General features: G+C 51.0%; 1 protein-coding gene across 1 annotated transcript in view; it reads right to left on the reverse strand.

Moving 5' to 3' along the window:
* Positions 1-441: 441 nt before the first annotated feature.
* Positions 442-1,941, reverse strand: part of LOC106696062 (ectonucleoside triphosphate diphosphohydrolase 6-like) — a gene marked incomplete at both ends in the record, with an annotated part of 5,219 nt that continues 3,719 nt past the window's right edge. The window contains 2 exons of the mRNA XM_023749402.1: positions 442-530; positions 1,451-1,486. Coding sequence (XP_023605170.1) covers positions 442-530; positions 1,451-1,486 — 125 coding nt within the window. The remainder of the gene's footprint in view (positions 531-1,450; positions 1,487-1,941) is intronic.

Consider the following 1,941-nt stretch of genomic DNA (forward strand, 5'->3'; position numbering starts at 1 on the left):
AAGCCAAGTTAAGCTTTTCATTGGGGCAAGAATAAAAACGAAACATCCAAAAAGTAGGTTTCTCCTTCTTATGAATAACATTAACTGATTCTGACAAATATGGCCCAACCAAGAAAATGATGAGTAAATTTCCTAAGTGCTCTTCTGCTGAACACTAAAGCTAATAATATAAAAAATGGTGGAGGAGGAGGGTACTGTCAGGGAGGGAAGGAGAGGGCCCACTTCACATTCTCTGGCCCAAGGGGTTCCAGTAGTACATACTCTATCACCCCACACATTTTCCATTTTTTCCAGGGAGCGTTAAATCAAACTAAGCAGCGTTAACTGAATGGATCTGGCCCTCCTACGAGGACCTGATGGCCTGGGCCCAGAGACACCAGGTCTCCGGGCCTCCCCGGGGAGGGAGCCTGGGAGGGTGGGACCCCCGCAGGGGCTGTTTACCTCAACTCTCGGAAGGAAGGTGATCTGCGTGGACCCTCCGCCCAAATCCAGCATGCCCACACTGTTGCTTCCTGGGGATTTCAAACTGCCTGGAGCACAGGAGGAAAAACCAACCCAGCACTGTCACGTTAGTAAACAGATGAGTACAGCAGACAAGGAAGGGGAGGTTAGAAGCCTGGCCCTTCAGTGGAAACAAAAACAGAAGCAGCGGCAGCTATTTGAAACTCTCCACATAAAGACACACCGTGTTTAAGAGACATGAGCAATGGCTCCACTGGCTGTGGCTCGAATGTGGAAAGGAGAGGACAACACTGGCTGTGGCAGAGATGCTGGGCCGGCCACACCTGCTGCTCCTGCTCGGAGACGCTGACTTCCCCGATACCCCACAGGCCCCAGCCATGCCCCCCGCCCCCCACCCAGCTTGGAGGCTAGGCTCCTGATGTGTCACTTAACAGGGTTCCCTATTCCCCAAGGGGCCAGGAAACGGCTTTCTTTTCTATATACGTGTCAGCCACTCTGGTCTTTTCCATCATTTTACAAAGGGGCAAAACTCCACAGGTACTGATTAATCTAAGAAAAGTAACTCCTTGCTGCCTGGTTCCAAAACAGAGGTTTCTGCTCCCTGTTCTACCTGCTGTCGAGGAATTCAGTTAGAAGGTGATCAGCATGTACATCATGTTTAATATTCAAAGTGACCAGCTTTATTCCTGACTTCCCAGAAATGAGAGGACAGGGCCCCGGCGGCGGCGGCTGCTGCAGGAGGAGGGTAGCGTGCGCTGGGGGAACCCACCGGGACTGTGGAGAGGAGAGCAGCCCTTCCTGGGCACATACGTCTGTGAACTCATCGCCGGCCCTGCCAAGCCAGGCGGACACCCCACCCATTCCAACTACCTACTCTGAGCCAGAACTTGGCAAAAACCCCGAGGGGGTATTTTAAAGAGTAGAAAAGAGGCCCCTGCTCTCAAGAATGGGGTCTGAGCTGTTAGCCTCCATGATGAAGTGGATGTACCTGTTAGGAAGTTGACGGTGATCCAGGCTGAAATGCCTACGAGAGAGTCACAAAGAGCATTGAGTCACGCGAGGGGCTGTGGACAACATATGGAGACAGGTGCTACCTTTAGGTTTCAGGAGCGCAAACTGACCACTTCCTCACTACCCTCCGCCTTCAGATCAGGGACAGAGGGAAGATTGAGTCATGCCATGCAGTGGCTTCTAGCAGACAGTTTTAGAAGGTACCATCCTAAAAAACTAGAATACTCTGCCAAATGTCACATCTCACTCCTTTATCAACTTCCTCTTTTTTAAAAAAAATATATTTTATTGATTTTTTACAGAGAGGAAGGGAGAGAGATAGAGAGTTAGAAACATCGATGAGAGAGAAACACCGATCAGCTGCCTCCTGCACATCTCCCACTGGGGATGTGCCGGCAACCAAGGTATATGCCCTTGACGGGAATGGAACTGGGACCCTCAGTCGCAGCGGACGCTCTATCCACTGAG

Source organism: Myotis lucifugus, unplaced genomic scaffold (assembly GCF_000147115.1).
Source record: "Myotis lucifugus unplaced genomic scaffold, Myoluc2.0 scaffold_7999, whole genome shotgun sequence".
In the NCBI taxonomy this organism is placed as follows: domain Eukaryota; kingdom Metazoa; phylum Chordata; class Mammalia; order Chiroptera; family Vespertilionidae; genus Myotis; species Myotis lucifugus.